Genomic DNA, 13280 nt, shown 5'->3' on the forward strand with positions numbered 1-13280 from the left:
AGGATGGAGGTCCAGGTCGCGACAGCTGAAGATAGAGGATAAGACGGTGGGCAGCAATTAGGTATACGGTTGTTTTTATCATCTTATGTTTGTAACTCTGATGTTGGAAAGTTGGGGACTGCCTGTACCTAAATACTGCAAAATAATACTTTATAGTTTCCACACAGTACGGACTATAAATGCCCAAGTTATGGCTTCCTACAGTACCTAAATTATACACCCATAAAGGATCCAAATAACACTACAATATAGTGGCACATAACACTGCCAAATATTCCACACTCAACTCAATTATCTATGCCAGTAACAACACCGTACAATATTTAGAGGATTCATGATAAAGTTCTTGTTGATCTAGGGTAACAACCCCACTGTCAGCTTTTTCCAGAGCAACTGTACTTGCTCAATTTTACACCCCATTATACCTGTTTTGACAGTATTACACAATAATTGCTTTTTGCATTATTTTTGTAGTTTGTACAGCATGGATTGCATGCTTTGTCGCTGCTGCACTGAATGGGATTTAGAGAGAACCTGTCAGCATGATTTTGTAATATAAAGACGTTTGTAATGGGGCTGATATCCTTGATGAATAAATCCACTTTTGTTCTAATTTGATGACCATGAAGTTTCCTGCTAATTAGGTTTTGGTGCACAGGGGCCGGACTGTACTCTGGGGCTTCTCAATATCTGGGATTCCCCGGCTCCTCTGCCTGCCTCTGATCTGTGAATGACCAGCCTCCACTGAAATCTCAGCAGTGACCTGTGATTCACAGACCGTAGACAAGCAGAGGGGCCAGGGAATTACAGATAGGGAAGAGAAGACCCCTTGTACAGTCTGGCCCCTGTGCACCAAAATCTAACTATCAGGAAATGTCAAATGTTGATTACAGCAACAAAGTGGATTTTTTCACCATGGGTATCAATATAATCAGTATTACAGTGCCATTACAGTTATGTGTTTACTTTCCATTACAAAACCATGCTGACAGGTTCTCTTTAAAGGGAACCTGTCACCCCCCCTGGGCGTTTTTAACTAAAGAGCCACCTCCAGCAGCACTAAGGCTGCATTCACTGAAGGTGGCTCTTCCGTTTCTGACCCCCCCAGTAACGCCAAAATATTAACTTTTATAAATAGGTTCTCATACCTGTATTTAGTCCCATAGGTATGGTGTGTCCCCCTGAAGCAGCCGCCTCCCCGCCTTTAATCATGTCTCTGTAGCGTCTGGGAACCTGCTCTGCCGTCTGGGCCCCGCTTCCCATAGCCGTCCATCATGCCCCTGCTCTGCCGTCTGTGCCCCGCCTCCCATAGTCATCCATCATGCCCCTTCTCTACTCCTGTCCCTGCCTCCTTCAGTCTCCTATGCCGGCGCCTGCTCTGTGAAAACAGTTCTCGGGTATGCGCAATGTGCGCTGCCCGTGAACTGTCATCAGGCGATCACGCCTGCGTGTTGTGGAGGCCCCAGATTCCCAGCCCCACAGTGTGAATATATCATAACACACACTGTGTGGCAGGATCTGGGGCCTCCACAATACGCAGGCGTGATCGCCTGATGTCAGTTCACAGGCAGCGCGCATTGCGCATACCCGAGAACTGTTTTCACAGAGCAGGCGCCGGCATAGGAGACTGAAGGAGGTGGGAACAGGAGTAGAGCAGGGGCATGATGGACGGCCATGGGAGGCGGGGCTCAGACAGCAGAGCAGGGGCATGATGGACGGCTATGGGAGGCGGGGCACAGACGGCAGCACAGGGGCATGATGGACGGCTATGGGAGGCGGGGCACAGACGGCAGAGCAGGGTCATGATGGATGGCTATGGGAGGCGGGGCACAGACGGCAGCACAGGAGCATGATGGACAGCTATGGGAGGGCGGGGCACAGACGCTACAGAGACATGATTGACGGCGGGGAGGCGGCTGCTTCAGGGGGACACACCATACCTATGGGACTAAATACATGTATGAGGACCTATTTATAAAAGTTAATATTTCGGCGATACTGGGGATTAGAAACGGAAGAACCACCTTCACAGAATGCAGCCTTAGTGCTGCTGAAGGTGGCTCTTTTAGTTAAAAACGCCCAGGGGGGGGTGACAGGTTCCCTTTAAGGGCTCGCTCACACTGGCAAGTAGCCAGCGTATAACTTGGACAAATGCTAGCCGATGTTTCATCGGATAGCACTCGCTCCAATGTTATACTTTGGGGCAGTGCCGACTAGTGTTTTTTCACATGCCAAGTCGGCATGCTACATGCTGAGATTGTCAGTGTATATATAGAACGGTGCATACCCTTATAAGTCTATGGGTGCGGTCTGGATGGAGTATTTTATTATATGGATAGTCACATAAAAACAACACCAATGAAAATCTAATTCACAAAGTGTGTAATTTTCTAATAATGATGGCATTATATAATATAAGATGCTATAATATTACTACTACACAAACCCTCTGTGGAATATTACAGTCATTGTAGAACTTTCTATTTCGGTTGCTCCTAGCTTTCTCTGGCTTACTGCTTTGCTGCATGCAGTTTTTGTCATTGTCTGATATTCTTATCCTGTCTCCTTCATTTCCATGGTTGAAGTAACTGTCAGACATTTCTAACTGCTTTGTCACATGTTGTCCATGTTTTCATGTTAATCAGTAAGTACGGTCACTTAAAGATTTAAAAAAAAAAAAAGTATTTGGTTCCCATAATTAACTATAATGTGTATTGTTCTGTTGTGTGGCTAAATCAAAGGGGTTGTCTGGTGAAATCCAGTTATCACTTATCTATTGAATAGGTGTTAAATCATTTCACAAGTGGGCGTCCGACCGATGGAACCCGCACCGATCGACAGAACCAGGCACCTTTATCGGTGCTAGAATGAAGCAGTTATGCACATACTTGACCTCTTTTTCACTCATTCTCTATGTGGCTGCCAGGAAAAGCTGAGTTCAGCACCCTGCAGCCCCTTAGGGAAAGAATGGAGCAGCAGTCAAGAATACGCATTGCAGCTCCATTGGAACAGGTATAAAAGTGCTTCGTTCAGCGGATCAGAATTGGCCACAATGGTCGGACCTGCTCGGATTAATAAGTTATCACCTATCCTATGGATAGGTGATAACTTGTTGTTAACGAACAACCCTTTTAATCACATGGATATATTATCATAGCTGTGATGCTGCACCCAACAAACAGGATCCTCAGGCCCTACCATATCTCTTCCTGACCCATATGAAGGGTGTCGCTCCATTTAGTATTACAGCCGCTATTCCCCTTAAAATGATATGGCGCCCATGAAGTGCCTATGCCTCTGTAAAGTGGGATCGCAGCTAAAAAAAAAATTGTGAAAATATTTGCAGATTGTCTAATTTGTGTGAGATCGGATCGTATAATATGAATCTATGTATCCATGGCTGATGTTATAAGTATCTTTTCAGTTGGATGCAATTTCTAAGTTCGCAATTTTGTACACAGATTAGTAGACTGCATGGATGCAAAGTTTACCGGCACTTTGAAATAAACAATAAAGCATTCACTTAAAGAGTACCTCCAGTGATCTGGTTTAGAGCCTTCTACTATATGCCTCTTAGTGTGTAAATGCAAGATTTTAGCCCTGAAATGAAGCTGAAGCCTTCTATGCTGCTTATTGCCTTGAGTCATATGCAGGCTGCATATTTCATTCATTTCAATAAAGGAGCGAGCATGGGCAGACGTGCATTACTGCAGCCCTTTTTCCCCCCTCTATGCTCATAGAGATACAGATATGGTTACAATTACTTAAATATTGTGATCAAACGGAACTAAAAGTACTTTGTGATTGTAGAGAAACTTTTTCACTTAGTAAAGTCTTGTGATCGCGGCAGCCTCTACACAGTTATTCTTTCTTAGCAGCTTAAAGGAGGATAAGATGGAAAGGCTCCTCACACATCCACCAGTTGACGATATAAGGGTAAGGCCAGACAACGCAGTTATGAAGTGGATAACGCAGCAGTAAAAATAAAGCATGTGATTTCCTGCATACGGTTTTTGCTTAAACATTTTTCACTGGAGGTATGCTTTACACCGGTCCCTCATGTAACATTTCCTTGATTGATAACTGTTTCTGATCATCTCAAGCTTTGTGTTTTGTCTTTCTCCCTTCACTTTCTGTAAGTTTTCTTTATTCACATTGTTCAGCCTAACAATTCACTTGACTGTTCTGGATTTTTGTCTGTATCTAACCGGGCATTTTACAAAACTAACACCATAACAATCTCTGTTTTCTTTCTTGTTGCTCAGAATGTCTTTTGTGATCTTTCTAGTGTCTGTGATCACCCAGTGTTTGGTGTTTGTCACTCATGGATGTTATTTCTCAAGCTGTTCTGCACATTACAAGGTTTTATTTCAGGCTGCACACATTTATTATGACAGCAGTTCCCTAATGTTTTCTTATTTCAAACTATCCCTTTAAAACTACCTTCCTTTACACCTTTCGACTTTTTAACATTTTGTGTGCGGATTTATTGACAGAATATAAGCTTTTGTTAGTGGCAGCCTGTCTTCTGCTGTATTTTCATAGCAACAATCGGAAACTAGATTTTTCCAACTAATTTTCTGCTGTATTACAATTTTAAAGTCAATTGTTCTGATAGTAGCATTGTTGTGTATTCAGTTCCCCATTAGATGTTGGTCTAGATATCTAACAAAAAATTATATTTTTGTGGGATAAAAAAGAATAAGACATGTGATCCCAGCCAGCAACAATCAGCTTGATACATAATCCATCCTTGTGGGTCCTAATCGTTTAGATTCAGTTGCCTGTCTTGGTGTTTCACGCTATAATGGATGCCCATATTTTGAATGCCAAGAATGCCACTTTAATAAATAGCTTTTTCTGTGAACTGTTTTCATTCGGCGATAAATGTTACTGTTCATTACTACTGTCAAATTATTTTTTATAACTCTGTATACCCTTATATTCTCATCAGTAAGCCTTATGTTATTTTGTGCTTAGTAGCTAGGCTATGATTTAACTTATTATCCATATGTTCATTTCCTTTTATTCCTACCAGTCTAATGAAATGGAATATTTCTTTTGTTTTTATTTAATTAATGTTTTGTTCTTAAGTTTTAAATGTGGAAGCTTTTTACTTTTTAATTAAAAACAACTTCCCTAGGGAAAGCTATGTTGGAGGCCTACTCTTCCTTGCTGTTTTGTATGGGTTTGTGTGCCTTATGGCAGCTTAAAGAGAACCTCTCACATTCACAGAATGCAGCCTTAGCTGTTGAAGGTGGCTCTTTTACTTAAAAAGGCCCTGGGGGGGGGGGTGACAGGTTCCCTTTAAATCAGTGGACAGAGAAATGTCATTACAGTCTCCAAGAAGTGACTAAACTATCACCCACCCCAGAAACTCAGAGTAACATGGTAGAGGGTTCTGAAACATCATTTGCTTCTGTATAAAGTTACTATCCTGTCTTGTCTAGACATCCAACAGTATAGTAGCGATGATATTAAATCTTACCATAATATTATTCTGCTCATTCTGTCCAGGTCCATACAGCAAAGCTTTAATAGCCTAATGCCAGATCTATTGCCTAGCTTTATACTCGAAACATTTCAAATAACAAAAAAAAAATTCCCAATTAATTTTTTTTTTTTTAATAAAATCCTGTTTAACGTAATATATGGCTGATTGATTACAATATAATGTAATGTATCTGTCCAAATGGTTAAATTGCATCTCCTATGGAGCTCCGAGTTTCAGTATGGTTGTGCCTTTAACCCCATTGCACTGACATGCTTTACATAGTACCTATCATCACGGTGTGTCTTCCTTTTTTATTTTAAGAAAACAGTGGGCAGCCGAATGATTTAACGAAATATGTATTAACAAATGTCCTGAAGTGTCCCTAATGACAGTTTAAAGAACCCAAATTTACATTTGGGTCTGAACTTCCATGTTGTGAGTCCTGCCATGCAAAACTTGACCCAACAACCCTCCGCTGGCTCCCTCACTGAAAGTGCGAGATCTGGCATGTTATTGTGAGATCTCACACTTTGGACATTATAATTGCTTAGTAAAAGATATGGCAGCATTTTCACATTCAAGGGAATCTGTCAAGAAGTCTTTGCTATGTAATCTGACAGCAGCATGAGGTAGGCACAGAGACCCTGATTCCAGCTATGTATCACTTAAACTACTGGGTGCAGCAGTTGTGATAGACTCACAGTTCTCTTTACTACAGAATGTTGAGCTGTGTATAACCCCATCCACACCATAGCTCTGTGTCTAGATTGTACAGTCAGAAAGTTGTGGGAAGCAGGGTGTGTTGCAGTCCGCGCTGCCGAGATTCACAAATCACCTGGGATGCAAGATGTTGTAGCAGTGTACTCCTTTATTTCCTCCTACGCGTTTCGGCGCCCTTCCTGGCACCTTCCTCAGGGATATCCCTGAGGAAGGTGCCAGGAAGGGCGCCGAAACGCGTAGGAGGAAATAAAGGAGTACACTGCTACAACATCTTGCATCCCAGGTGATTTGTGAATCTCGGCAGCGCGGACTGCAACACACCCTGCTTCCCACAACTTTCTGAAGGTTTTTCCACGTGCGAGTGGTTGGTGGAGGTCCTGCAGCAGCTGATTCTGTGATATGCTCTCAAGCCAGTTGTGGGTTACACAACTGGAATAGGTGAGTGGAACTGTATTATACCGCTCATACTTCTAGTGTCACTAGTGATAGGGCACTATTGCGCCTCTTGTTCCCCCCACCATTTTTGTATAGATTGTACAGTGACAGCTGCTAATCACTGCTGGGGGCATGGTTGGACTAGGAGGCACAAGGTCAGGGATAATCTTCTGATAAAACTCTGATTGTATTGAACAACCAAAACATAACCCAGTAAGTGACACATCACTGTAATTGGGGTCTCTTCTCTTACATTATGGTGCACTCAGATTGCATAGCAAAAACCTGCTGACAGATTCTCTTTATTGGGGTATCCCACAACTCATAAATTTAAACCCAGATTATACTAGAACATTTGGTCCTTTAACCTGGTATTAAGAATAGAGATGAGTGAATTTGATCAGGTCCCTCCTTATTCGGCAAGCTGTAGCGCTTACCGAATAAGCTGTAGAGGGAACCCTAATGCATGGAGCGTGCCGGCTTAACAGCTGATCGGCACCGGAGCTGCATGTGTCACAGCTGTGTAACAGTCAACACATGCACGGATAGTCTGTGTGTTGGGCTCTCCATGCTTGTGCTGTGACTGTCACACAGCCGCGACACATGCATGCGGCACCGGACAGCTGATCAGCTGGTGCGCTCCAGGTATTAGGGTTCCCTCTGCATCTTATTTGGTAAGCGCTATATCTTGCCGAATAAGCAGGGACCTGAACAAATTCACTCATCTCTAATTAAGAACACTTCTGATCAATTTTGTTAATAGGTTATATTTAATAAAATGATCTGTCTATGGCTGCCCATTGTTTTCTTATATGAAAAGGACAGCCACAGACAGGTGATAGGTACTTTTCAAAGATTTTAACCTCTGTGCAAAAAAAGAGGTTTCTATTATAATTAGTTTCAAGGAACGGCCATACATGACGTAAAATTGTTATATTATAACATATCCCCTATCTTCCAATTATATACATGTAGAATACTATTAGAAACATAGTAACTAACTGTGGATAGTTATAACAAATTATAATTATCCTCCATCCCATAGTCCCGTGCCCATATACCCAACATACCTATCCTCCATCCATAGTCGAGTGCCCATATACCCATCACACATCCTCCATCCCATAGTCCCATGCCCATATACCCATCATACATATTCTCCATCCCATAGTCCCATACCCATCATAATATTCTCCATCCCATAGTCCCATGCCCATATACCCATCATACATATTCGCCATCCCATAGTCGAGTGCCCATATACCCATCACACATCCTTCATCTCATAGTCCCATGCCCATGTACCCATCATACATAACCTCCATCCCATAGTCCCGTGCCCATATACCCATCATGCATATCCATGATCCTATAGGCCCATGCCCATAAACCCATCATACATATCCTCCATCCCATAGTCGAGTGCCCATATACCCATCACACATCCTCCATCCCATAGTCCCATGCCCATATACCCATCACACATCCTCCATCCCATAGTCCCATGCCCATATACCCATCATACATATTCGCCATCCCATAGTCGAGTGCCCATATACCCATCACGCATCCTTCATCTCATAGTCCCATGCCCATATACCCATCATACATATTCTCCATCCCATAGTCCCGTGCCCATATACCCATCATACATATTCGCCATCCCATAGTCGAGTGCCCATATACCCATCACGCATCCTTCATCTCATAGTCCCATGCCCATATACCCATCATACATATTCTCCATCTCATAGTCCCGTGCCCATATACCCATCATACATATCCTCCATCCCATAGTCCCGTACCCATATACCCATCATAAATATCCACCATCCCATAGTCCCGTGCCCATATACCCGTCATACATATCCTCCATCCCATAGTCCAGTGCCCATATACCCATCACACATCCTCCATCCCATAGTCCCATGCCCATATACCCATCATACATATTTGCCATCCCATAGTCGAGTGCCCATATACCCATCACGCATCCTTCATCTCATAGTCCCATGCCCATATACCCATCATACATATTCTCCATCCCATAGTCCCGTGCCCATATACCCATCATACATATCCTCCATCCCATAGTCCCGTGCCCATATACCCGTCATACATATCCTCCATCCCATAGTCCCGTGCCCATATACCCGTCATACATATCCTCAATCCCATAGTCCAGTGCCCATATACCCATCATACATATCCGCCATCCCATAGTCCCGTGCCCATATACCCATCACACATCCTCCATCCCACAGTCAACCATTATGACATAATGAGGGGCGGGTCTTGATACACACTTTTTCCCCATTATGTAGATAGGGGCAAAATTGTTTGGTGAATTGGAACGCGCGGGGTTAAAATTTCACCTCACAACATAGCCTAGGACGCTCTCGGGGTCCAGACGTGTGACTGTGTCAAATTTTGTGGCTGTAGCTGCGACGGTGCGGATGCCAATCCCGGACATACATACATGCATGCATACATACACATTCTTGAGCTTTATATATTAGATTAAATGACTTTTAATATTTATATTTTACTACACATTGAGAATAAATCACTTTTCTTTGTGCAATACTGCAGTAGGGGCAGTCAAAATGCAAAATCTGTCAAACATCAAAACCAATACATAAGAGACGCATTAGGGATTTATAAAAAATGTGTAACAGCTATCCATAGCAATTAGTAATGTTCAGTCTCATTTCTCTTTGGATCTTGGCGCATATGTACTCACTTTTAGGTTTGCAGAATAGATGTGGAATTTGTGTGGTTCCTTCAGATTTCATATTACAAGTACGGTATTTCTCACACAATAAAAGCTGTGCACACGTGTAAAAAAAAATTATTTTTTTGTTCCAAGATATTATTCTACCACCATAATACACATGGGCAATTTTTTTTTTATATTTTTGCTCATAAGTTGTGTATGTATATATGTTTATTTACAGGTGCGTCTCACAAAATTAGAATCTCTTCAAAAAGTTAATTTATTTTAGTTCTTCAATGCTAAAAGTGAAACTCATATTATATAGAGTCATTACGAACAGAGTGATCTATTTCATGTGTTTATTTCTGTTGATGATTATGGCTTACAGCCAATGAAAACCCAAAAGTCATTATCTCACTAAATTAGAATACTTTGTAACACCAGCTTGAAAAATGATTTTAAAATCTGAATTGATGGCCTACTGAAAATGTGTGTTCAGTACATGCACTCAATACTTGGTCAGGGATCCTTTTGCATCAATTACTGCATCATTGCGGCGTGGCATGAAGGCGATCAACCTGTGGCTTTTCTGAGGTGTTATGGAAGCCCAGGTTGCTTTGATAGTAGCCTTCAGCTCGTCTACATTGTTGGGTCTGGTGTCTCTCATCTTCTTCTTGACAATACACCATAGATTCTCTATGTGGTTAAGGTCAGGCGAGTTTGCTGGCAAATCAAGCACAGTGATACTGTTGTTTGTAAACCAGGTATTGGTACTTTTGTCAGTGTGGACAGGTGCCAAGTCCTGCTAGAGAATGAAATTGCCATCTCCAAAAATCTTGACGGCAGAGGGAAGCATGAAGTGCTCTATAATTTCCTGGTAGACGGCTACGCTGACTTTGGTCTTGTTAAAATACAGTGGATGACATGGCTCCCAAAACCATCACTGATTGTGGAAACTTCACAGGAGACCTCAAGCAGCTTGGATTGTGTTCCTCTTCACTCTTCCTCCAGACTCTGGGACCTTGATTTACAAATGAAATGCAAAATTTACTTTCATCTGAAAACAATACCTTGGACCACTGAGTTCTCCTTTGCCCCAGGTAAGACATTTCTGGTGTTGTCTATTGGTCATGAGTGGCTTGACGCAAGGAATGTGACACTTGTAGCCCATGTCCTGGATACGTCTGCGTGTGGTGGCTCTTGAAGCAATGACTCCAGCAGCAGTCCACTCCTTGTGAATCTCCCCCAAATTTTTGAATGACCTTTTCTTAACAATCCTTTCAGGCTGTGGTTATTCCGGTTGCTCATGCACCTTTTTCTACCACACTTTTTCCTTCCACTCAACTTTCCATTAATATGCTTGGTTACAGCACTGTGTGAACAGCCAGCTTCTTTAGCAATGACCTTTTGTGGTTTACCCTCCTTGTGGAGTGTATCAGTGCCTGCCTTCTGGACATCTGTCAAGTCAGCAGTCTTCCCCATGATTGCGGAACCTACTGAAACAGACTAAAGGAACCTTTTTAAACACTTAGGAAGCCTTTGCAGGTGTTTTTTGTTAATTCTAATTTACTGAGATAATGACTTTTGGGTTTTCATTGACTATAAGCCATAATCATCAACATTAACAGAAATAAACACTTGAAATAGATCATTCTGATTGTAATGACTTTATAATACAAGTTTCACTTTTTGTATTGAAGAACTGAAATACCGGTAAATTAACTTTTTGATGATATTCTAATTTTGTGAGAAGCACCCGTAGGTATTAAATACCCCAGAACAATGCTGTCACGCTTTTACGGATTATATGATGACTATCATTATGTCTCCCTCATCTTATGTTGCAAAGGAACTGCCTTGTGCTGCGTTAGCTCCGTCCTTAGAACCTAGCTTTTCCAGACCAGAGAGACCAGCGAACCGACGCCTGCCTTCCAGATGGGCTTCACATTCCCCGACTGCCTCCCGAGCTCCTTCTAGTAGCGATCTACACGAGGAGCAGGAAAACCAGGAATCTTGAGCAGAGGGAAAGGAGAACCGACGCCATCTTGCATGAACCATCAGTCATACAACCCAGTATGTGACCAGCCAGGTCCACACGGACATCACAAAAGGAATACTACATGCAGTAGCTGAATGTTCGCTCCGTCATACATCTGGTGGTGTTTCTATTATGGAACATATGACGTGCCTGTATGAGATGATGAAAATGCCATGGTTTTTATTTCCTGCAACATCAAGTTAGCAGCAGATTAACCAACATAGGAAGAAAAAATTCTGTTTTCCTCAGTGCTGGGCTGCCTTTAGTTTTTATTTTATTCTTGCACTGCCTACTTTGTTTATATATGTTCCTTTATTTTTTACTATCTGTTGTTGCAGTCACTTGTTATTATTTCTACCATCAGTGTTATAAGATAGGATGAGGACAGGGCTTCGTGTTTACTGGAGCTGTAGTCAAAGCAGCGGAATTGAAATTTATTTTAGAAATCAAGGAAAAATCAGCAAAAAAAACAAACTGTATGCAAACCAAGATGCATCACCGGATAGATGATACAGGCACTTGTGTGCATGTACATAACTTCTACCCTGTACTGTACCGTCCTTCATAAGAATGAATCAGAGATAACTGTTATATTGTTGTGAATTTATGTACTGTAATGTTATTGTTAGTTTTTCTTGCACTGATGACACAGGAAATGAATTTTTAAATTACTGTCCACCAGCCGTGTATGTACAAATCTCTGTGACGTTTCATGTAGAAAAGCCAAGGCATAATGAAATGTAATGGATTGCACTGAGAGGTATGTACCAGGCCGTGCTGAGATGACAAATAAAATATTTATCATTTAGCGAGATTTGGGTGTTGGCGTTTTTCTTTCTCATTAAAAAGAAAACACAATATAGTTAAACATTATAATGTCTCTTTTGGCCTCAGGTCAAATGCGGGACATAGTAATTAGGTCACCAGGTTTCTGCTGCCCCATCTGAGCAGTATCAGGTTGGGGCAGAGACCATGATTCCAGTGATGTGTCACTTATTGAGCTGCTTTCTGCAGTTTTGATAAAATCACTGTATTGTCTGTGCAGATCTACAAGGTCCCTGAATTTTGATCTCTGTATAATCCCATCCACACCACTGATTGGCAGGTTTCTGTGTACACTATGCATAGGCAGAAAGCAGCGAGATCAGTGGTGGTGTGGGTATAGTTATACCGGACTCAGGAAGATGGAGGACTATATAACAGCAGGTTTTCTAGTCCTTTAGTGTTAACTTCCTGCTGTTAAAACAGTGATTTTATGAAAACTACAGCAAGCAGCTGTATGACTAAGCATAGAGACCAGGGGTAGTCTAGTGTTCTATCTCATATGTGTGGGATTTAGGATCTCCGCTATTAGTGGTATTAGTCCATGCTGGAAATCTCACTGCAAAGCTGCTTAAATAATGACTGCTGGGATTTGGTATAAGTGAGAGATGACAGAATATTGGCTTAGAACTATTGAATAATTGAATATAATCTTCATTTTTGTGGCATACATACAAGTTCTAATAGTTATTACTACTCATTTGTTATTGATTTGACTAAGTATAAAGCTGATTTATGCAGAGAAAATGACGGAAACTACGGCAGAGTCCGACAGACCATATTATAAGTCGTTGGGGCCTGGTGGTATCAGTCATGGAATGAATCTGGCAATACCTTGTGGTTTTCATCACAAGTAGAAACCACTGTGAATGCGGGAATAGTGTGTTAGTTATAATTTTTAATCATTCATTTTTAGTTTCCATTTTGTCTGTGACTATTCTCCAGAATAATTGCTATTTCATTCATACCAGTGGCGGACATACCCCCTGAGCAGCGAGTTCAGCAGCACAGGCAGGCTGTAGAGTTGGTAAGCCAAATTACCAACTCTGACTCCG

At 41.9% G+C, this 13280-nt stretch overlaps 1 protein-coding gene across 4 annotated transcripts in view; it reads left to right on the forward strand.

The window, feature by feature from the left end:
* Positions 1–12217, forward strand: part of MTCL1 (microtubule crosslinking factor 1) — a 214989-nt gene extending 202772 nt beyond the window's left edge. For 3 of the 4 annotated variants that reach the window (XM_073550944.1, XM_073550945.1, XM_073550947.1), the window contains one exon: positions 11215–12217. In XM_073550944.1, coding sequence (XP_073407045.1) covers positions 11215–11382 — 168 coding nt within the window. In that variant the 3' untranslated portion in view covers positions 11383–12217. The remainder of the gene's footprint in view (positions 1–11214) is intronic. The other variant, XM_073550946.1, reaches the window with a different exon arrangement.
* Positions 12218–13280: the final 1063 nt, after the last annotated feature.

The sequence above is a fragment of the Dendrobates tinctorius genome, unplaced genomic scaffold (genome assembly GCF_039654945.1).
Source record: "Dendrobates tinctorius isolate UK_male_01 unplaced genomic scaffold, ASM3965494v1 ptg000171l, whole genome shotgun sequence".
NCBI lineage: Eukaryota > Metazoa > Chordata > Amphibia > Anura > Dendrobatidae > Dendrobates > Dendrobates tinctorius.